Source organism: Excalfactoria chinensis, chromosome 14 (assembly GCF_039878825.1).
Source record: "Excalfactoria chinensis isolate bCotChi1 chromosome 14, bCotChi1.hap2, whole genome shotgun sequence".
In the NCBI taxonomy this organism is placed as follows: Eukaryota; Metazoa; Chordata; class Aves; order Galliformes; family Phasianidae; genus Excalfactoria; species Excalfactoria chinensis.
Window position 1 is genome coordinate 9,599,372 of NC_092838.1, and position 21,984 is coordinate 9,621,355.

The 21,984-nt window shown below is 45.1% G+C and overlaps 1 protein-coding gene across 4 annotated transcripts in view; it reads right to left on the reverse strand.

Moving 5' to 3' along the window:
- Nucleotides 1-993: 993 nt before the first annotated feature.
- Nucleotides 994-21,984, reverse strand: part of SDK1 (sidekick cell adhesion molecule 1) — a 360,337-nt gene continuing 339,346 nt past the window's right edge. For all 4 annotated transcript variants that reach the window (XM_072349300.1, XM_072349298.1, XM_072349299.1 and 1 more), the window contains 5 exons: nt 17,929-18,093; nt 15,734-15,871; nt 13,647-13,767; nt 13,281-13,410; nt 994-6,890 (listed from right to left, as the gene is read on the reverse strand). In XM_072349300.1, coding sequence (XP_072205401.1) covers nt 6,618-6,890; nt 13,281-13,410; nt 13,647-13,767; nt 15,734-15,871; nt 17,929-18,093 — 827 coding nt within the window. In that variant the 3' untranslated portion in view covers nt 994-6,617. The remainder of the gene's footprint in view (nt 6,891-13,280; nt 13,411-13,646; nt 13,768-15,733; nt 15,872-17,928; nt 18,094-21,984) is intronic.

Sequence of the window (21,984 nt, forward strand, 5' to 3'; positions counted from 1 at the left end):
AATCTGTGTGCTTTGGTATTGTTTAGGCTACAAATGCCATGGCAGATTTCCCATCCAATCCAGTGTTTATGTCTGTGCTCCACTCCTAACCACAAAAACATGTGCAGAAGAAACGTGTCCCGAGCAGAACAAGGGCTGGAAGCAGAAGACGATGCACTTTGGGGCTGAATGACCTCAAAAAAAAAGGACTGCTGCGTGTTCTGGCAATTTTGTAGAATAATGTCTTGTTCACAGAATTCTACAGTGTGAAGATTTTCATCTTCAAAATGGGTACGTTGATACCTCTAAGTTATTACAAGCTACCAGTCAGAGGGGAGTCTGTATTTATCTAACACTGCATTGTTTACAATAACCCTTTCAGGAGCAGGAAAAGGAGTTCTTTCCTTTGCAGTTTGACTCCCAGCCTTTGGAAAGCACTGATTTCCCACCTCTCACTTCTCCCAGCAGGGCTGCAGTCAACCTACCTGCATGTGGTTTACTTCCCAGCTAGGGAAATGCTGCAGACACCTCCCCATTGTAATGGGTTTATGGGTTTACAATGGGCTGCATGGGTTTACATGAGGTAGGATCCAGCCCACCACCATCAGCACTCCTGTGGGACCCAAATATTGGCTGCTACCACCCTGCAGGGACAACCAAACCACACAAACCAGCAGCCCCAATTGGGTTTCAGCTCATCTGGGAGGAAGTTTATCACCACTGAACACCACCAATTTCAGGCTGACCGAATTCTGGGTGTAAACGATTTGAGAGCGTCGTTTGAGCTGAAAAGCAGCAGGGGATTATAAGATTTTATAGCCCAGAACTAACAGCGTGGAATTTCAGCCTGCGTTACATTTTCACTATCCTGAGTTGTTAAATCGTGAACACTCTGGCAAGGTACCAAACCATTTCTTCTAGCCAAAAATAACAGAAGTGGCTTGAAAACATTCTCTCCCCCAACCCCTCGTCCCACCCCTCAATAAAAGTACCAAGGACACACGCATTCCAAAAGGGTTCTTTTAATTAGAAGCAGTTTTGCAAAAGAAGAAGTAACTTTCTCATATAAAATAGTGGAGTGGTGAAGGTGAGGCTTAACGAGAGGTGTGGAACGAAAATCCAGGGCAAATCCCCAAGGAGACACTGAAGTGAAAGCAATGACCCAATAACCACAGTACACAAAAGGGTAACTCCGAAACAGCTGTGTAAGGTGGTCCTACCCCTGAGCTGGCAGCAGGTACCATGTCAGAGGATGGATCCCATCCCAAGAGTGGCAAACCAACCTGCTACTGCTGCCATGGGCTCAGCATCACCACCGGGGAGCGCGGTGCCACACTCCAGGTCCCACCTGCAGGACATCATCATGTCTGCTGACAAGCAGAAAGGTGTCCCTTCCAGACGTGAAGAATTGGACATCAATGGGAAAACACTTTGATATAAAGCACTGTGACCCCGTGCCAGTCTCTATATCCAGTGATTCAAGCCCCAGGAAAGTGCACAGTGATCAAACAGTAATCAACAGAAATAATGATTTTCCTGTCAAGTCTTGAGATTCCAAGGCCATTTAAAAAGGGCAGGTGGCAGCTTTGAGAAGATAAAAGTTCCGAGTCAACGCCTGAATCTCAAATCACAAAGGAATCTCACCTCTTGTTCAAACACATCTCACCTGTCCCATGTGTCACACACGTGTGCTTATCAGTGCTGGCTCTACGACAGTGGGTGGCAAGCTTTACACCTTCACAAAGTGCAAGCCAACTTTGTCTGGGAGGGCTGGGTCTGAGATGCAAGGGGGAAGAAAAGAGTACAAAAATGCAAAGAAATGGATTTGTCAGGTGAAGCCATTAGAGGCTCAACCCCAACCCAAAGTGTTCAGTCTTGGGGTTTATGTGCTCCTAACTGAAGGGTGGCTTTCCCTAAGAAGGTTCCAGTAGACACTGTACAACCACGTTGCCGCATGTGAGGCCTCTGTGTAAGCTCAGCAGCAACAAACCTCTCCCCACATGACCTCTCCTAACACCATGATGTTGTATGGACTCTACCCATGCTGATTTAAGTAATGTGACTGAACTAGAGGGAACTCCAGATTGAACGACATGGTTCACAACACAACTTGCCTGTCTAGCAGTTGTTCTGCAATGGCTTTTGCTCTCCAAATAGGACCCCTCCATTGCATGTGCCCTTTTGGCTATTATTGAAAAAGGAAACTGGCAAAGATAGGACATTTTGGGATCGTGTTCTCCCTTATGTCTCAGGTTTCTAGGATGGCTGATTTATAGCGACCCCGCCTAAAATCATCTTTCTTGCTTTTTCTATTCTTTTCCTGACAAATTCTTTCTCTAGAAGGATTGCCCTGTTTAGTCTGAAAACTGCAGCAGGGAGAAGACACCAGTGCTCTGTCTGCATAAACTGCTTTCTGTCCTCCCTTTCTGGAGAGCAGATTGGATAATCTTTGGATGACCCGATGGATTTCTTGAGGAGAGCAATGACAAAGATAATAAATGTATCCCCCCTCCAAGACAGACTGGGATATTTATTCTAAAATATTGCTACAGCAGCTTCTGGCAGAGGCTTGGATATAAACAGAAGAAATGAGATCCTGGTCCATCTGCAAAGCATCACTGGGTTTAGCACTCCAAAGGAGGAGAAAAAAATTACTTTAGGGTAACAGATTAGTATTTGTTTTTTCTCTCTCTCTTCCATCCCCCATCCCTTTTTTGTTAGTGCTAACTCTCTCCTAAACTGGGATCACTTGGCACAGGGTGATTCCTTCAGCAACTGCCTATGAAAGCTTTTGTCCCACACGTTCTCACTTCTCCCCACAAGGGGAATTTCCAGCTGCTGACTCTCAGGGTGGGGAAGAAGAGGCTGTCCCCAATGGAAGCAAAAGAGTGCCCTCTCCTGTCCCTTCTCACTGCTGCTGCTCCCACCCAGCAGCACCAGCCATGCACGAAAATGAGATTAAGAGGTGGGAATGGAAAATATTCCACCTGAGGGAGCAACCTGTGCTGGGGGACACACGGTGTGTGACAGGGCACTCTTCTCCTGCTCAAAACGGGCTGTTCCCATGGCTATCACATGAAAAATGAGCTCCTGTTAAGCTGTTCCCTGAAACGTCTCCCTCGGTCATTTCTTAAGGTTGCTTTTATTTTTTAATAACAGTCACCCAGAGACCTGAGAAACAAGGCAGAGGAAATAAATAAATACAAATAAAATGCCCTAACAAGGAGTTCTACACATATAAGTCTCCTTTTCTTTCAAGACGGTTCTAAACAAGGAGAAGGAAACAGAAGTGGATTTGATGAGTGAAGTTATTGTAAAATGACAGCTCATGTTTAAAAGTTGTATTTCAAAGCTGTAATTCCCAAAGATTACAGCTCTAAGAGAGCTTTCTTGCTAACTGATGGAGTGTTTCCTTCTAGATGGAACAATTTACCTGGTATCAGAAGTAAATAAAACCTACCTATTTGTCACATTTTGCAATACAGCATGTGAGCAAGAAGGCACAGGCATCATGCATGTAGCTATACGTGACCTGGGCAGGAGAACTCATATCCTGTTCTCATTTTAGGAGGAAGCAGGGCAGTGAAAGCCTAAATAAAATAAACCCATAAATAAGAAAAGCCAACTGCGAAACAAAACAACATCGAGAGTGATAATGGTCCGGAATGGAACGGAGATGGTTTTGCTCAGATCAGCAGGACCTCCAGGCATCATTCCTAACCTTTTATTTTGGTGGCAGTCAAAGGAAAGGGCCGTAGAGCCAACACGGCAGGACCCCAGCAAGCTCGGAGCATTTCAGTTGCAGATGGCACTGAGAAAAAAGGGATCATTTCTTCTTGCTTTATACAGATTGTGCTGCTCCCCATGTCTTCCTTCAGTGCAACTGTGGCCACAGATTCCATTTTCTCCATTCCCCGTGGTTTTTCTTGCCTTTTTACTCAATGTGGTATTGGAACACTCCCAGGGAATAATTGCACCTTACAGCAGTTTAGACCCAGCAATGTTCAGGAGATATGAAGCTACTCACCCCACGCTGTCCTTTGGAGCAAGATCTTCAATATGTGATCTATTTTATACTAATCTGTATCCACGACTCCTTGAAAGTCTCCCATAGCACTGCCTCTCTGAGCTGTTGGGTGAGCCCCTTTAACACTCCAACAGCGATAGCATCGTTGTGTCCCATGTATGTATAATGAGGTTTAAAATACGTAATCTGATTCAGGAAACAACGAAGGAAAAAGAAAACTAAATGCAAAGTCATACAGGTAAACTTGCCTAAGAAACAAACCAAAAAATGCAGACTGCAAACAATTCATTGTCAGTTCAGTAATCAAAGCAAAGTCCGTATGGCTTAAGAGAACAGTCAAAGTGCAGAGAAGGCAGTGGTTTTTCTTGTTTGTTTTGCATTCCTCTTCACCATCAGCTCAAGTCATCTCCTTTGGAGCCTCTTCTCCACCCCACGCATGTCCTACTCAAGTCTGGAGAGCGGGATGGCTCACAGGGCTTTGGCTCAAGAAGGTGCCTATACAAGTCCTTTGTGATTTAACGATCCAAGAATCATTATCCCAAACTCAAAAGCCCTTGAACACACCCACTGGAGTTTTTGGTTTTGAATTCTTTCTTTCTGGAGCCTTTGGAGAAGAACAACAACTCAGTGTCAGTGCTATCCAGAAGCTGTACATACCAAGAGCAGCAGTGCTCAGACGCAGTGCCAAAGAGCAAAGGCAGTTCTAAGCTGGTTTGCCCTGCCTGAGAGGCACAGAAAGGTGACTGCTGGATCCTCACCTGCTCAGGTGAGATGATACCAAGCAGCTTCTAACCAGCCCTAAGAGCACAGATCGGCAGGCTCTGTATTCAACATTAGGTTGGTTTCAACAACCTGCCTTAAGACAGCATCATCCAGTGCCATTGCTGGCCTGCATTTACCCTAGAGAGGACAATTTTCCTCCACCAGGGACAATTTGCAATAGGAACAGTGCCCACACGTGCCCTCACAGGACGTTAGCAAGCAGCAGGATGCCAGTTCTCCTGGCTGACCTACATTCAGCTGGGAGGGGATGCCAGGTGCTGGAGTGGCAAGATTGTGCCTCCTTTCAAATTTGCCTTTCAAACTTCTGCAATAAAGAGTGCAGTGATCCAGGAATGTTGCTAGATCCAAGGGCTGGACTCATAAAGCCCTGGCAATTTCCTTTTGAGCAAACAACCAACGTACTGCTAAACAGACTTGGGGAAAAAGGTAGAAACAAAGAAAACAAAAGGGGAGCTGTACAAAAGGACGGAAAATAAACAAAAACTCCTCTCTCTTTTTCAAAGGCTGTAGCTTCAAGCGCACAAAGCAGCCGATAAATGTGCACAAGGTAATTCGCAACCCTAACACTTGAAAACCTGGTTAGCTTTATTTGGAGACACTTTGTTGCTTCTCCTAGATATGAAGGTGAAGAATCAATAAAAGGCACCTGTGGACACCAAAATTCACCCAATCCATGTGACACGTCTTTGTACTAGAAAAATAAAATCAAACAAACCCAACTACCACGTACTTTTTTATAGACCAGTAAGCAGCACTGCAGAGTCTGGGCAAGAAAGAATGCTCTATTTCTATTGACAGGGCAGGATAACTTTCATGATCAAAACCCCCATCAATTAGCAGACTCTCTCGCTTGTCACTGCAATTAATTGAAAGGTTCCTCTGGCTTGCTGGATTTTGTCCTCTGACTTTTGAAAGTGAACAACTCAAATGGCACACGCAGCCCATGAGGGAGGATTAGAGCCAAACCAAAAATAAACTGACCTCGCATCCAGATTCTTCCCATTTGTCTCACCCACTGCTGCCTATAGAGCTCTTTTGAGCCATCCGCATTTCTAAAGGCCCTGGAGTTGGAATATTTAAAGATTCCAGCAGGCCCCATTTGAAAAAGAAGGGAAAACAGGTCAGCAATTCAGCGTATGAACTCCAGTAGTGAGCAGGGAGCAGACACAGTGACACATCTGAGCCTAAGTGAATCAGCCAGCGCTCCTAACATGGGGAGCAGTGAGGAGGAGTCCCTTCTGTTTTTAACTTCTTGACCCTGATGGCAGAGGGAAATTAAAAAGAAAAACTAAAAAGAAAGGAGCCTGGGAGGTTTTATGTTTTCTCTTCGAATCACATCACAAAGCCTCTCACTGCATCTAGGGAATTCACCTCCTTGTTTGGAAATGATGGGGTGGGGGGGATAGGAAGAAGGGAGAGAAAGAAAGAGGGAAGAGAGGGCATGGGGGCTGCTTCCTGAAGCAGTGTTACAAAAAAGTGGTTAAAAAACCCCAACTATTCACAAGTGGTTAAAATCATCACTTTCAGAATTTCCCCCCCTCCCCCTCCCCCTTGATTTTCTTTTTAAGCAAAGGTTCGGCAAAGTTCAGCTCCGTGTTTTGAGAATTGATTGTCTTCAGGAAAACAAAACAAAACAAAATGACCCAAAACAAACCGAAAAACAAACAAACAAACAACAAAATAAAGAACAAAACCAGATCAGCCTCATCCATGTTCCCATCCGCTCTACCCTGATAGAGAAGCTACCCACAGTTCGCCGCTCCTCACTACTGTGGGTCACCCCGAGCAGTGCCGGCATCGCGGCTGGGCTCTTCCTTCCCACCCCGTGTCAGACGAAGGAGGAGAAGCCTGTCACTGGAGTCCGGGAGCCGGGTGCGGGCTGTCCCGTTGGGGTGTACACCCCTCCTGAGCTCTGTGTTGTGATGACAGTCTGGAAATAGGGTTCTGTCTCGCTGGCGGAGCACTCCTCGTATCTGTAGGATGTCGGGTGCTTCACCCCTTTCTGCTGTCTCTTCCAGGAGTTGTAGTATGTTGGATCGCTCATGTAATGGTTCACAAAGGAATGCTTTGGCAGCTCGTCTTCGTAATCCGAGTCGGTGGCCTGGAGTATGAGGGGAAAAAAAAATCAGCTGTTAGCATCTAGGATTTAGCTCACTCTGCTCTGAAAGAAATTAGAGAGAAGATTAATATCACCAGCTGACAGAAGCCGTAATTTTAGGGTAGGATGGGTTGTAGTCCAAGTGTAACACATGCTGGCTGTAGGAGAGCACTGTGCTCTGGCTGAGCCAGGCCTTCCTGCTAGAGGGAAATTCGTGATGATCTCTTTCAATAAGAGATGGACAAGGGGGAATGGTTTTAAACTGAGACAGGGGAGGTTTAGGTTGGACATTAGGAGGAAATTTTTCACGCAGAGGGTGGTGACGCACTGGAACAGGTTGCCCAAGGAGGCTGTGGATGCCCCATCCCTGCAGGCATTCAAGGCCAGACTGGATGTGGCTCTGGGCAGCCTGGGCTGCTGGTTGGTGACCCTGCACGTAGCAGGGGGGTTGAAACCAGATGAGCATTGTGGTCCTTTGCAACCCAGGCCATTCTATCCTCCTATGATTCCAGGAAATCCTTTCTAATTCTATGCAGAACCCCACAGAAAGAGCTACAGGTTCCTACTTCGACAGAAGGTGCAGAAAAGGGTGTTGTCACTGTAGGGAATCCAACCATTTTATGACTGATATAATCAAAGAGATCACAATTACAACAGCAATCGAGAATCTCTCTACTCCTGATGCAAGGACTGACAGAATGCCTTTTGTGCACAGCTGTTAGCCATGCTGTTGTGTATGCTGGTCAGGTCAGGGCACCTGCACAGTGACCGGAGTTTGGCTTGCAAGCCCCATTAAATACTGCAAATTAGTTATATCACAGGGAGGGAGTTAAGCAAAACCAAAATTTACTTTAGACAAACAACTCTATTTTGTACTTTCCAGTCGATTATTGGTAGCGTAGCAATGCACACAAACAGCAGTGATGGAACCAGTAGCCTCAGTGCTGGTACCAGCACCTCACTGGAGCTGAGGAGCACTGCTGGGCAGTAAACCAGAGCAGCTCTGTGCCTCCAGAGCGCTGCTGCTGGGACACAGCTGCAGGAAGCATAGAGAGCTCATCGATCTCCTCTGAACAGAGACCATGGCAAAGCCTTGCCCATAGCATCCAAGCGCACATTTCCCTTCTGTTCCCACTGACATTCCCACCAATAGGAGCTACATCCCACAAACGTTTACTCAGTCGTTGCTGTATCTCACGCCTTCTCTTGAAATCTCTCATTCGAGCATGCAAAAGCTTTTACTCTTTTTCTTTCCCCTACCGATAGCCTGCATAGCCAACCCAAAAGGCAATTAAAAATCAAAGTGGTGGCTGCCTATAGCATACAAGAGAGAGATGGGTAAGCACAACTCACAACCGCTAGTGACTGCAACTGGCTTCAGAAGGTCGGTATCATTCTGATCTGACACCACACAGCAAACACACACCCTCCTTGATCCTGCCTGCCACACAACTAGTCTCTCTTCCTCTAAAGCTCCTTTCTAATGGCCTCTGAAGAACAATCCTCAAATGCCTCGCGAACCATCATTTGAAAAGGGCACCGCATCCATCATCCCACTCCTTTGCTTAGATAGCTGCTTCAATACTATTTCGTGCCCGTTTTCCAGCACAGAGGGTGATAGATGGGGCTGGGAAATTTTTTCCCAGAGTTTTCTGAAACTCTGAGCAGTGCAGTTTGCTAACAGCTATGCAGCATCCCCCTTCTGTTAAGCGTGCTTTGGATCTTTCTATTGTTTTAAGACTGCAAAGCTCCAGGTGTCTTGATGCGTAATTAATATTACAACAAAACCCCACCAGCATTTAACAATTATTCCAGAAGGAACTCAGCAAATCTATCACCTGGAAAAACACTCCTTTGCACCAGCTGCCAACCTTGGGAAGACAACACTGGGCTCCCTCCAAAGGCCTTCCTGAACAGGTGGTTTTTGCAGCGTGCCTGGAATATCCCCAGATTTGGAACACTCTGCAGCCAGGGGGTACAGAGAGCAGCTCCAGAGTCTTGGCACTGCTGCAGGAAACATCCTGCCAGCACAGCCCTGTCTATTTTGTAAGGGGCTCCAACAAAGTGCTTCTGCTGATGGTGGATGTGGCAGTGTGACAGAGAGAAGCTACAGCTCAGGTCCTCAGCTGCAGAGGCAACAGAGTTTTCCTGCAGACCTGGTTTCCTCTGTTACTATCAAGAAATAAAATGTTGTGCTTTGCACCAGCTTATGTGTTGCCGCAGCTCTGTATGCTAGTGTTAAGGCTTAAAGTGCCCAGGGAGCTGGGAGATGTTGTCAGCATCCAGAAAAAAAGCTTCTGAATCCTGAGCAGAGGCAGATGGCTGTGGCTCATTCACCAGTGAGCATCACCTGAAGGTATAAACTCATGGATGTGCTCCCCCCACCAAAGGCACGATGCAACCGCAGCTCTTGCCACATCTTCTGACTCCTTCCCCAATCCAAAGTCAGTCTCGATGCCTCAGACTCAGTCCTCCAGCCCCAGAGAATCAAGCCTCTGCTGGGGAGATGGATCACATCAGCTGAGTTGCAGTGTTGTACACGTAAGTAAAAATAGAACTAAAAAATCACTTCCTGCAGCTCCTTCCTGGTCTTCCTGATGGCCCCGCAGACACAGAGAAGAAACATAAAGGCAGTTAAAAGGCCAGGAGGTCTAAGAAGAAATGCTGAGAAGCAGCTGTATCCAGGAAAGGAATATATCACTTGATAGGTACAATAATAGCGATGCGGCCACTTGATTCCTGTCCATTGCTAGGAGAAATATACTTACCCACAGAACTAATAATGTTTCTGTACCTAAGCCAAGTCCTTTTGAGACTGCCAGAAATCAACATGATAAAGAGGAGAAATATTGGGAGCACTTGTAGATGGGCTGCTGCCATTTGAAATGGACTTGCCATGTACAGAAAGTGGGGTTTTTAAACTAGGCCACCTGCTGATAATCTGTCCACTAATTAGCCCGTTATCCCAACTGAAAGAGAATACTAATGTAGTGTAAATAAGACCAATGCCTTTGAGAAAGGACTTTCATGAAACTTATATAGCTGCAAAAGCCTCATCTAACTTCAGCCTTTCACCATCGATAGCGCTGATGCTGGGAAGGATAACCTGTATTTTGGTGTTTCAAAGTGTTTTCTTTGTATTTCCTTCAAAATAAGCAAGAACCAACTATTCTGTGTTTCCTAAGTCTCTTCTAAGGTCTGCTCTGAACGAGGTACGGATACCTGCCCTTAGCAGCAAGGAATTCTCTAAGTTATGATCCCACATCCCTGTCTGCCCCAATGAAAGGAGTTGAAAAATAGATGCTTTGCATGTCAGTATAGACAGCTTATATTAGAGGATTACTTTCTAGTGTTTTTAAACTACTGAGGAAATAGAAACGCTGCAGGGCTTTTTGCTTTGTTTTCAGTTTTCCCCACTCTGCATCGCCCTTCAGTGCGACGGTGGCTTTGTTTCCTTGGAAACCTCCATAGGCTGAAGCATGATTGGTGTACGGTGACATTAGAGGCTGTCAACCAGAGTGCAGGGATGCCTATGAAACAATAAATACAGAAAATGAGAGGCTATTTAACTATTATATTGATAGCACAAAATGCACAAATGCTGCTCAGAGGCAAAACAGCAATCAAGAGTTGGCTATCTGAGTCAATGGGAAATTTGAAAGTAGTTCCAATTATTATTATTATTTTAAGAGAATGGATGAGAAACAGCTTTCTGAGATTATTTCTTATAATGTAGATGGCAGCAGCTTCTCTTGGTTGACATGAAATGGGTATGTGTAAAAGAGGCAAGGGAACATGGTAGGCAAGTCATTGTGGGAACCTTACCCACGAATGTCTCTTCTGCAGCTGCTGCCCAACTTGTCAAAATTGCTTGAGAACACCAGAAACAAGTGAAATCATATTCCCCAGTAAGTGTTAAGTGGAAATTTATGGTATGTTCCTACAGAGCTGAGAAAGGGAAAATCAGTTATGCTGCAGCGGGCAGCTTGGAACACCAGAGCATTTCCAGTGTTCAGCAGGGACTGACACTGTATGGAATCTGTGAGAATATCAACTCCTGAAAACAGTTTTTGGGATACCACAAAGACGTGTGGGCATCAGCAAATACACAACACCCTGCCCTGCTCTGCAATAGATCTGCCCTTCCTGTGCTGGCTGACATCACGGATGTATCATCGTATTTCCCTACAATGGTGAGCACCAAATTTCTTCAGATCGTCTGTCCAGAGCCTGGTCCACTTGACTCGTTACCTAAAAAGCCTATTATTATTAATCATTTAGAAATTACACTCTTAGCACTCTCTTGCTCCACACCTGCCAATTAAACTACTTTAACCTCATTAACGGTACTGGTGCTTGGCTTTCATGACATGGAGTGAGTTAACCATTTGATTTATGAATATTGGAGTGCTGCTTGGTCTGCTACATTTCCTCTTCGTTCCTTTCTTGCTCTCCTCGTCAGGAGGGAGCACGGAGGAAGGCTCCCAGGCAGCTGTGTTGCAAATGCAGTCAGTCAACCTGAGAGTTTCTCTCAGGCTTCTTCGTGCTCAGTAAAGCCCAGGAGACTTGAAGCCAGCGAGCTTCCTTCTTTTCCATAGAAAATCTTGACACTTCAGGCAACAGGGGTAGAACTAAGAAGCAACGAGGTGACATATGGGTTGAAAGCAAAAGCAGTGTTTTTGGCCTTGCCTGCCCTTCTGTGCAGTGCAGTGAGTGGAATTTGAGAACAACGCAAATATGTATTAGAGGAAAATAGCATCAGGATCCCCTTTGCTGCAGAGGATGGAACATGTGTAGAGCTCTTATATAAAAAAGCTATCTTAAACTCTTCGTTTAGTAGGAAACATCCTTGCCTGCTAAAAGCAATGGAGATTCTGAAATTCTCAGACAACCAGAGCTTGTCTGTTAAGATATCCTCTGAGAACAGAAACCGAGAGCAGAAAAGATGAACAGGAAGAGCTAATAGGTATAGGAATATTTGAAAACAGAGCGGTCAAACATCTATACCCACCTCTGCCCCTGTGCCCTCATCTCCTGTCTGTACCAGCCAACACAAACAGCATTTTCAGGCTGATCAAAAGGCAGCATCTCCTCTTGCTACCTCTACCGGGAGCCTATTAACATTTCATGCCTAAAAGCACTCCCCACAAAAATAAGCAAGCATCAAAGACATTATACAGAAGGGCTGCATATCTAAGCCCCAAGGAAAAACAAGAGGCACATTTTGTTCCCATTCTCACATGCAGACACAGTCACAAAAACACTAGAATCTCAATCGAGACCTTCAGGCTCGACTGCAATACACAGTAAATAAATAATATTAATAATAGCCTAAGGAGGAAAAAAAAAAAGAAAAGACACTTTCTTCTATGTCATACAAACAGTGCATATAGAAGGCAGTAATGACACCCTGCAAGGAGACTTTTGCGCATTACCAGGAAATACCACATGGGGCAATGAAATTAATGTCAGAAGGTGCCAGAGCTAAATTCATGATCATGCTCAGCAAACTGTTTTAATGACAGGTTTAATGCTGGGTTGTTACAGTGACATGACCAAAGCACTCCGGCTTTAATCTGGAGGTAGTGCTTGTGCATCGTGCAGACAGCAGCTCCAGCTCTGCCAAGGAAGCTGCTGGCACGCCGGGTCGGCTATAGGGCAGCACAAAGCAGCAGGCTGTCCGTGGTAATTAACAGGAGGTGAGAGCTAGGTAGCCAGGAAAAGCAGCTGTAGCTGCAGGTGCAGAAAAGCTACAGATGAAAACTGTCATCTCCCTTCACTACTTGCTGCTCTTGATTTATTCTTGCTGGAAGGGTCAGGTTTGGAGTGGTTTGGCCCACTGCTCGCTTCTTGTGCTGTCAGCTCAGATTCATCAGGATCTCAGCTGACAACACACGATTTGAGAGACAGATTTACCTGTCTGCATGTCCCTCGAAGTCTGCTTATTCACCCATGGCCACTGCTGGGCTTTTACAGACCATAACCACTTTATTTCTTCTTAAAGGAGATGTGACACAAGATAGAGCACTGCCAAATGTGTAATGCTGGCATACAACCACCTTCCTTGGGAAACAGTCTGAAAGCACCAGTCCCAAGCAGAAGGCTCCTGTAGACTGGGATGTTTGGAAACCTGAATGCTGGGTTCTCACTGCAATCGCTATGAGATTCCTGGCAGGTTACTGATTCCCCACTTACTCCCACTATAATGCAGGCAGCATTTCCCATCTACTAAAGAACACAGTTCCAAATCTCAGTGTTTGCTGCAGCCACCTAAAAAGGCACTGTGAAAACTTGTGATGCAGTTGTGGGAATGGGATTTCAAAGTCTTTGGTCCTGGGAATGAATGTGTGCAGTGACTGGACAACACTCAGCAAGGCAAAGGTGAACCCTTACCTCTGACTCTGACATTTCTAAGGGCTTCTCGTTGAGTCCCAAGCCCTCGGTCAGCACAGCTCCATTGTACTTGTTGCAGATATCCTCATCAGAGTAGTGCAGCCCACCTGGGCTTGGGCGAGGAGGAGACCTGGCAAACATAAGAGGTGAGTGTATGGATGTCGTCATTTCTCTGAAGTGATGCAATTAGAAACAATAAAACCATGCTTAGAAATCAAAATTACAGCCTGGAGCAGTGAGTCGGGCTGTAGTGTGAAGACCTACTTAGATTCACCAAACAACAGCGTCTCCGTGTTGTTTACTTCATAGCTGCCTGAATCTAGATGAAAAGACATTTCCAGCAGCGCAGTATTCCCAGCTCCTTACCTGGTTCCATTTTTCTTTGAGAACGTGCTCTTGATGTTTAGGTGTCTGCTGTTGAGCTCCAAAGCAGTGAAGCCTCCATTATCCAAGGTGACTGACTCTTCCACATTGGAGATGGTCTTACCTGGAGCCAGGCAATGAGAGATTCAGCTGAAAAAAGGGCATTTTCCTCCCAGATATGACTTTTCAAATGATTAAAGATGAGCTGCTAACTTTCCCTGCTTTATGTTTTATGACATCACTATTTTTAATCTCTCTAGCTTTGTTACTGGAAAACGAGTACAAAGTGGAAGAAAGGAGAGTATTGAAAGTGCAGACAGACAGAAGGAGCAAAAATAGGGGAGGGAAGGAGTCATGGGTGAGTGCATTTCATTTGATGGTAAGTATCTAAAATAATGCAGGTGAATGGTGCTCCACAAGTGCTTATTCTTGTTTTTTGACTACAAATGGAACCCAGGGGAGTATTTCAGGTGACCACTGAAGGTGTCCTAAATCAGATGATGTGCATTCCATTCATGCTGACTAAAACAAAGCAAAAGTAAAACTAGGAAAGGCAGAAAAAGAAGAAACAAACAAACAAACAAACAAAGCAGGAAAGCAAGAGAAAGGGTTAGTGGGTAGCAAATGGGAAAAAGGATGACAGAACTGTAATGAGAATAAGAAATAGGTGTGAAAAATCAGACAACATGAGGCAGGGAAAAGGACAGGGACTGGCAGAAAAGGGAAAATACAGCAAGGTATGTTTGTTCCTGTGATCAAATATAGCAAGAGCTTATTCTCTCCCATGCTCTTCTTTGTAATCCCAAAGGTGTGAGCGTGGCTCGTGTCCTGCAGAGAAAGACCAGTTGCGTATTGCCACTTTGCAGCAGACAGGTGCTCCATCCTCAACTTCAATTTCAATGCTACACTAAGACTCAGTGTGAACACTGTTACCTGATAGTGCAGGTCAGACGTGTCTTTTCTTGTCTGTGCCCCAAACACACAGCACAACTAAGAAGATGAGTGATTTCCTATGAGCTATGCATACAAATACGTAATAGTATTAACTCGGTGAAATGCCATGGTATTCATACGTTTTATATGCCATGGGACTAAGATCTGATTTTCTAATTCTTGTTAGAAGTGAATTATAAAGAATGAAAAGATCTTCTCTTTGGGACTGAATTGCTAAATACTGCCTGGAAGACTCTTTCCAGGCTCCTTCATTACATTAATCCCTTAGAATGAGTAGCATAAAGACTCATCCACTCAATCTGACTCATTAACGGGCCTTTTTTGGCAACACCTTCTAGCAGCAGAGCAATTTCTTGCTAGAGGTGGAGACAGTTACCAAAGAAGCCCACAAATGAATGACTTTTTCATGTAAGGTGAAGAAAAGGTAAGAACAATATTCATTGCTCCGAACCAGGTGCTTAAATGGGGGACTTCCAATGTTCCCAGTTACAGAGCAGGTACCTCTTTCCTGTCAGAAAGGAACGGTAAAAACTGGAACTAAAGGAAAATTCACGTCTTGATCCTTGCAGTGCCCTGAAGTCCAACAGGCCCAGATAACCAAGGCACCTCCCAGCTCCTTGGCACCAGCCCATTAACTGCAGCTTGGCTTAGGGAACGAACGCGAGATGCTGGGTACTCTATTTAATATAAAGGAGCTATGATGTAGTCCTCACACATACAGCCATAGGATATTTGCATTGGGTACAGACATGGAAAGTAGAACCCTCTCCCCATCTATCAGGGAATGACAACTAAGCTAAATGAGGTCTCAGCTCATTCATTTTTTGTGGTCCTCTGCCAAGCATTTGACCCAGACGCCTTGGCTTTTGTTGCAGTCCCTGGGCCTTCCAGATGCTTTTCCATCCAAGCCCATGGTTAACTTCCAAAATCTCACAGGCTCAGGCACTCTTTGCCCAGCAAGACCACGGGCAAAAGCCATTTCTACCAAATCAAATAGTAAAACTATCCAACTCTTCTGCCAAGCAAAATACGTATCCAGAGAGCCCATGCTGGTGAAATCAAGATTTCAAAGGGAAGACATTTCTAATTCCTGAAGACCCCAAGGGCATGTGTACAGTGCAGAGCTGCTGCCTTACCTGCGCTGCAGTTCTTGTACTTCTTGCTCTGGCCATGCAGGACCAAAGCAAACACCACCAACAGGATCAGGATCAGACTGGAGAGAGCCATCACCAGCAGAAACCACCACTCCTCGTAGAAAGGGGCTTCTGTTTGTGCTGAAAACGCAAAAGAGGATCAACAATGACTCCTTATGCTCCTGTAGAATCTTCCTTTCCCCCCGTCAGTGAGCTAGACCCCTAACAGTGCACTGGAAAAAGGCGTTCAAAGGAGTTAAATGAATTTTGTCTCTTCTCAAATCATTTCATTCCATTTGACCTCGACTGGAGGCATGAAAATGTTACATTCCCCTTCCCAGAGTTCTCTTGCCCGTGGTTTCAAGCAGTAAATACTATTGTTTTTGTTTTGCTGTTATATTCTCCTTGACAGCACCTCTCAGCTTTGACCAAAAGTGCTGCCACTGGAGCACAAAGAGCGGCTGGATGTAATATCCCTGTAGTTTACCCTATAAGGAGCGGGTGATGCCAGGAGACCAACCCAAATCCTCACTGCTGCTGAACCCAGGCACTCTCTTTCCTCTCACTGTCCCAGACCATGGATGTAAACTGATGCCTGCTGTAAGCCTGATGATGTGGGCAATCTGTTCCAGATCACTGAGTGTTCTGCAGCACTGAAAAGCAGCCACAATCTTTATTTGTTAGGAAGCCAGCCCAGGCTAACAAAGTCCTAAAGGCAAACTGCACAGGGCACGCTGGGCTGAGCAGATTCAGTGCAATTTACACCTCCCTGTGCGAGCTGAAGTGGGCAGCATAAAATGCTGTATACTTTTATGGCTGGGAATCTCAACGGAAACCTCTTACTTTCATGCAGCAATTTGAGATGAATACTGAAGCATCAAAAGGAGGTGAATTAAATAGTTCAGTTCAAGTGGAGAACTTACAAACAAGCAGTTTATTTATAAAAAGCATCAGAAGGAGTTGCATGTCCGGCTTCAGGGGAAATAATGTCTCCTGGGAATGGAAAGACTGACATGATCACTGACCCTTTACATTGTGCTACAGCCTCTGTGAAACCACAGATAGGAATAACACTGACTCTTGGTGGTTGAAGTGGGCTGTCTGTGCCCTTGTCCTGAAGGAGAAAAGCAAGGGTAGCACTCACACTGATATCCACAGACAGCTCTCAGGCTAAGTGGTTAATTGTGTAAGGACAAATGCAGACGTGATGGCGATTGCAGCATTTACTGCTCCTGCCTGCTGAGTAACCACTGAATGGTGTTTATGCTTTTCACTGGAGAAGCAAAGAGATAAAAGCCACTCCAGATGCTGGAGCACTGCCAGGTTCTCAGGACTCTCCAGAACTTTGAATCACAAAGACATTTTATCCAGTTCTTTTATTCCTCATCTGTCTTTGCTGACACAGCAAGGACGAAACCTGTTGCTCAAAAGCAACCTGGAGTACAGCCTTCTCTGCAAAGGTGAGAGGAAACATGACCAAGACGTTTATAAGGGCAAGCTCTCCCACTTCACTACAGCCCATCGAACTGAAGCTGTCCAAGCACGGCAAGCTGAGTAGAACTGAAAGTTTATTTTTAGGGCACTAAAGGTTCCTTTAGGAAATCAGAGTGCTGATTTGTCCAAAGGGACTCTGGAAGTGTGTTTAGGCCATAGCCCTCTGTACTGGGAATTATCACAAGAGTGGGAATGGTGGGAAGAGTCCACGAGTCTACTGTGGTGAAGGGGAATGGGGGCATCACAGTGTGCTGGAATTGCCAGCACAGAGGCTATGGTGAGTAATTCTGGCAGACTGCAATTTGACATTCTTGAGATGTATATGTAAAATAACACAGAAAGTGCTTATCACAGAACCTTGGGAAAAGAGAAGAAAGCAGAGTAAATGAATCAACAGACCTGGAGAGGAGGAAGGAGAGAGAGCAAACAAGCTGTAGACTTTGTAAATTAGTCTTAAGGCAAGAAATCTTACATGTAAACACACTCACAAACTTCCTGAGAAGGTTCTTTGCCAAGCTTAAAAATGGCACAAGCTTATTTTTCCCACTGAGAGTAAAGCATACTGAAATAACAAGCCTTAATTCTCAACAATATTTTGCCCTGAAACAAGCACAAACAAGCTGGCCTTGGTGTTTTATTTTGTCTCCCTCCTCCACCCCCAGTAAGAGAATCTGTTGGAAAGCACATCAGACAAACACGATTACCTGATACTGCCACAGAGGGAACGCTTGGCTCTCCATAGCCAAATTCATTGACAGCCACCACCCGAAATTCATAGGTCACACCCTGTTTGAGTTTGTCCAGGCTGACGGTGTAGGAGGTAGCGCTGCGAGGAATGTCCTTCACAAACATGTCCCACAGTCCTTCATCTGGGAAAGAAGCGAGGAGAGGGAGGGCATTAACTGTGTGACTTGCCATTTCCTTCTGATTCTGTGAAAAATAATTGTCGTTAACTGTGTTGCTTCCACCACAGGCAGTGGATGTGCTTACCTGAAGGCTGCTCAGCAGTACATGCAAATGTCAGAATGCACTGCAAGACCTCATCTGTGAAAGGATTTACTCGTGATGGGGGTGTCATAACAGCCCAGCTGGGAGACACGGCTGTTAAAAGCTGCAGCAGCACCTGTGGTGACCTAAGCTGGCTGGAGCAGCTGCCAACCATCTGGGTCCCTCCTGCCCGGGTGAGGTCACTGCATCTGCATGCCTGTTACCTGACAGAGCAAGTAAGCCCAGAGCAACCTGCTACATTAATGAGTCCTAATTGCATAGGTTTTGTCTGCTTTTTACTCTGCAAAAGTGACTTTGCTATCCAAGTGTGTAGGCTAAGTTTTGTAAACCAGTGTCAGATTTGTGTTTTGGCAGGAAGCTCTGTAGCCTTGCATGATCTTGTTCTCCAGTGGAATGGTGCTACTGGAGTGCTGCTTGGTTCTCAACATCCATGGAGATGTGTCCTTTGCGTTGGCTGGACTGCAGTGTGTGGCACAGCCCACGGTGCGAGGCAGCAGGCACTGCATTTCCGTATATATTTTTAAGCAAGAACGAGGTTTTGTTTGCATTACAAAGCTTTCAAAGTTTCGGGAAACACGACGCCTTCTGCATAACTGATGAAAGCATTTCAGTAGGGTAATCTCAGCTCTCTGCAGCCATGCTGACATTTATCCTGATGCGCATCCTGACTAGGCACTGTTCCAGTCCCTGATCCATACCCGTAACCTTACTTTCACTTGACTTCAATGGAAAGAACTTTCAACTAGATGGATGCTGTTACCAGTAAGAACAAAACCAACTATAATTAAAGATGCCAGTCAATAATTTTGAGTGCAGGAATCAAACATTAATCTAACTAGACTGCATATCAGCAACAATTGGTGCCCAGCACTTCCACCAACAAAATGAAGTTACGGTCTACGCATGGTGCCAAACTCTCAGCCAGCCTCAGCCAGCACAGCTCTTAAGGATCTGACCTGATCAGGCTTCTACTTTTAGTTATCAAAGCTGTTCAAGCAATGTCTATTTTTCTCTGTATGTCCCACAGCAATAGGAAGGCTGTGATAACCTCTGCATAGATACTATTCCAGTGCAGGAGCTTTGAAAGAAAGCCCCCTGCGCTGCTAGATCCAAGCATCAGCAGGACTCCTGTAGCTTGAGGTGTTATCAAGGTAACAATAAAGCAGGAGCCAGCAGCACTACCCTTAGCGACTTGTTCCGCTGCTGCAGTATGAGGCCAGAATCTGTTCTCATTTGCTTTGCATTTACCCGAGTGTAAACTAATTGGAGACGCTGCAGCAATTCCAAAGCTGTGTTGGTGTTACAGAACACAATCTGGCCCTTAGCCTACTTCTGTGCTACAGGGAATAACACCAAAGATGGATTGATTAACACTGCAGGTGCATTTCCATGTGAATGTTTTAACTTTGGCATCGGTAAATGTTGGTTTGGTGATCTGTAACGTGCTGCGCATCTAGCAACACACACGATGACTAACAACCCCCAAACTGCTTCTTTTCTGATCATGAGGATTGGCAGTCTCAGTGGATGCAGAAAGCGGGCTGAAATGTTATTGTTCCAGCTACATTTGAGAAATACTAAAGAACAATAAAAATAGGTAATTCTTCTGTCAGGCTTAAAATTCAGACCAATGCATTATTCACCACCATGATCAGAGTATAATGAAGTTATCATAATGTACTATTGTTATGTATTAGTTGGATATTACAATGGCTATAAAACAAGAGATAAAATATTGACTTCTTTTTTACAGGGCAATTGAAGGCTAGATTATTTCTACCACGTAAACTCACAACGTGATAAAAAGGGAGCCTGGGATTAAGCTTATCCGAACAGGGTGGAGTGAGGGATGCATTTTCAAAGTTAGATTGTCACAGCCACCAATACTAAGAAGATGCATCTCAGACTATAAAATATTGCTATAATTGCTTGAATTGCCTGAGCTTTCATAAACACATTTGTAAACAGCAATAAGAGAATTTGAGCCCATTGTGAATTGTCGGAAAAGCAATTTGTTTACAATGAAAGCTGCTTAAATGGGGGAAGAAAAAGCAACAGTAAAAATGAATGTTCAACACTCACTGCAACAAACACAACTGCTCACATACACTTCCTTGCTTATTTTCTCAAACCTATCAAGGTGCACAATGCAGAATATCCAACAGACCAAGAAAGCTGAAATTCAACCACCCTGCAAAGCTTGCAGTAAGGATGTCTCTCCCACTGCTGACTCCAAGGTACACAAGGTAGTTTGTGGCTTCCCCAGCTCTGGCCAACAAAGCTTTTAATTACAGAGCCGCAATTTATCTAATCTCTGTCCAGAATATTCAGGCCTGTCTATATAGACAGAGATTGCAATTGGATATATCCAAACTATAAAAGACGTTTTACTTCAGTAGCGAGCTCTGCAATTAAATATTGAACACGAACCTGTGAATTCATTCTCCCATCTCTTCCTCCTCCCTTAAAACCAAGTTGGCTCTAAATGTCAGAAGTTCAGCTGAGAAAGAATTCATTAGAAGGCCACCCTGATAGTGAAGATTGGCCTTTAAGATCAGTAGGAAATCATTAGTATACCATACACAGCATTTTCTACTCAGTTTTGGGAGGAAGGATGAGCAGGCTGTGGTTGGGATACCGTCTGGGTATTAATTCATGGAAGACCCAAATGTCAGGTAAAGGCACAGCTATCTCTGACCTTCCCCATTTGCAGACTGGGTGTCTGCATGGACAGGTGCTGACCACCGTGGTGAGGCACAGCCCAGGCACAGCAGCTAAATAGTCTGGTTTCATGGGGAGTTAACAGGGGTCCATATAAAGCTGTCAGGCAGTAACAAGAGCTCCTGGCTCCAGTAACTCCGGCTGCTATCAAACAACTGCTGTGCTGCAGCTGGAGAGATGGAAAGCTGTCAGTTATGTAGGTCTTAAGCACCAGCCTTCCCACTCGGAGAAAGAGGGCTGCGCTGTAAAACTTTCTCCTAATTACACATTAGCAGGTTTATGATGGGAGAAGCAGCTGAGAATTAAGGACTTGCTGAATGCAAGCAGCGTTCCTCCTACAGAGGGCAAAATTAAAATGTGGAAGCATTTGTCAGAGGCAAAGGGGTGGATGATCATACAAGCTAAGGGAAGGACAAGAATGGGAAGTGAAGGCTGATGAACTGTCAACCTCAGCATGTTACTTGTAAGCAGAAGCAAACCAAAGGCCCCATGGCAGATGCCGGCAATGCAGCTGCACCCTTCACTTTGAATTTACTGACTTCTTCTGGTTTGTGTCCATGTTTGACACTGCACTCCCTCGTTTGTTTAAAAATAAATAGAAAAGGAAGAACATAAAACAACAACAACAACAACAACAAAACATTTCTCAAGACACCAGAAAGAAAACTGAAGTGAGATCTGCCCTTGGGGTGTGGGAAGTGAAAACCAGCCTGCGTAGGAAGGACAATCCTCACTCCAAAGACAAGTTCCTCCCCAGATCGTCTGCTGCTTTCATGGAACAGATCATCCAGGGCAACAAAAGAAAACACTCCTCAGAGCTGTCTGCATCCTGAACTCATGATGTGTGGCTGATCTGCAGTGCAGCCGGCCTGTTCATGCCAGCCAGAGCGCTAGAGGTGTTATTATCAGCTTTATTATTAAGCTGCAACTCTCTCCCACTGGGACTAAGTCATGCCCTACTTGGGAAAAACAAACCAACAAAACCCAAAAGGAATGGTAGGGAGAGAGCAAGCACAACAGGACACCTCTGT